At 50.3% G+C, this 1,521-nt stretch overlaps 1 protein-coding gene across 1 annotated transcript in view; it reads right to left on the bottom strand.

Annotated features, from left to right (window-relative positions):
• Positions 1 to 88: 88 nt before the first annotated feature.
• Positions 89 to 1,521, bottom strand: part of HOXC9 (homeobox C9) — a 3,053-nt gene continuing 1,620 nt past the window's right edge. Inside the window, exon 2 of the mRNA XM_042893384.1 lies at positions 89 to 333. Coding sequence (XP_042749318.1) covers positions 89 to 333 — 245 coding nt within the window. The remainder of the gene's footprint in view (positions 334 to 1,521) is intronic.

The following is a 1,521-nucleotide window of genomic DNA, read 5'->3' as shown; positions in this document are numbered from 1 at the left end:
TTTTTTTTTTTTTTTTTTTTTTCCTTTTCTTTTTCGGTTTTGTTCCGTTCTGTTTTGTTTTCCGCCCTCGTTCCTCCTCGCCCAACTTTCATTGCTGTTCCTTATCGCTTTTCTCTTTATTCATTTTCTTCATTTTCATTCGCCTGTTCTGAAACCAGATTTTGACTTGGCGTTCAGTGAGATTAAGGACTCGGGCTACTTCGTACCTCCGGTCCCTTGTGAGGTACATATTGAACAAAAACTCTTTTTCCAGTTCCAGGGTCTGATACTTTGTGTACGGACATCTTTTCTTCCTCGTGGATCGCGCATGAATCCAATTCGCGACGGGATTGTCTGAGAAAGAAGATATTTGGTTTTTTTTTTTGCGCTGTGCTTTGGGTTTTTTGGGGCGGGGGGGGGGGGGGTGTTAAAACACAATAACTCCGGTGTTGTTCTGCCCCCCCCCCCCTCCTCCTTTTCCTCACAACCCCCCCTCAAGGCCCCCAACCTCCACGCTATGCTGAAAGCGACCTGCTCCGTTAGCAGCCCTCACCTAAATACACCGAGTGACCTTCGCGAGAGTTTAATCTGTTTATTTTGGAGGGGCCATTTCCTTTCCTTTTGCCGCCGTTTCTCACATTAAACGACAACAACAACAAAAAAAGGAAAATTAAATAAAACATAAAAATAAAAGGAAGAAAGAAAGAAAGGAAAAAAAAAGTTTCGGCGCATAAAACCCGCAGCGATGGGTTTCAAATAATAATCATTACCCAACCCGACCGCTGCTCGCAGTAATCTAAGGACGTAGTCATAAAAAGTCAAAATTCCCACCATTTCATAGGCCCATAAACTCTTTTTACAGCCTCAGCTCTGCTCTGCCTTCCCTCTGGAAGCTCTGGAGGACCTGAAAAGTGCGCTTGATTTCTGCCATATCGCGGAGGTGACACCCGAGATGTCCCAGCGGTTTCCTTCCTCGCCCCCAGGACCCCGCACGATGCGGGGAGGAAAAGCTTTTCTCCCTTTCCTGCACCCGTTTTCCCTTCGCTTTTTCCCTTTCCTCAGCCTCCCAGCTAAAATCCGCCTCCCCACCCCCATATTCCTGCTTTTATTTTTTCCCCTTTCTGATGTTCTTTTATTTTATTTGTCGAGGGGTGCTGCTGCTGGTTGGGGAGGAGGGGGGGGGTTGATAAACAGAGGTGTGAGTGCATTTCCACCTTCACTCCGAGCTCCGCACGCACAAAGGTGCTGCCTGAGGCTGGACACCGGGCTCAGCTCACGGAAATCGCCTTTTTTAAGCCCAAAGTTAGGCCGGGAGGTGCAGTCACACACGGAGCATCCTCGTGTCTTTCCTTTCCTCAACACCCCCCCGGGCGGGGGGGGGGGGGGGGGGCGCCGCGGCCCCCTCCGCCTTCACTACAAACACACACAGAACATCACCACCCCCAGCCCCACAGCCCGGGGTCTTGCAGGATTTGGAGCAACGCCGGCTCCCTTCTGTCGAGCTGGAGGTGCCGGGGGTTACCTGACCTTAACGCTGTCTTT

The sequence above is a fragment of the Lagopus leucura genome, unplaced genomic scaffold (genome assembly GCF_019238085.1).
Source record: "Lagopus leucura isolate 7727_CA_CO unplaced genomic scaffold, USGS_WTPT01 33700-0_obj-0_obj, whole genome shotgun sequence".
Taxonomy (NCBI): Eukaryota; Metazoa; Chordata; class Aves; order Galliformes; family Phasianidae; genus Lagopus; species Lagopus leucura.
This window is presented reverse-complemented; position numbering and strand designations above follow the sequence as displayed.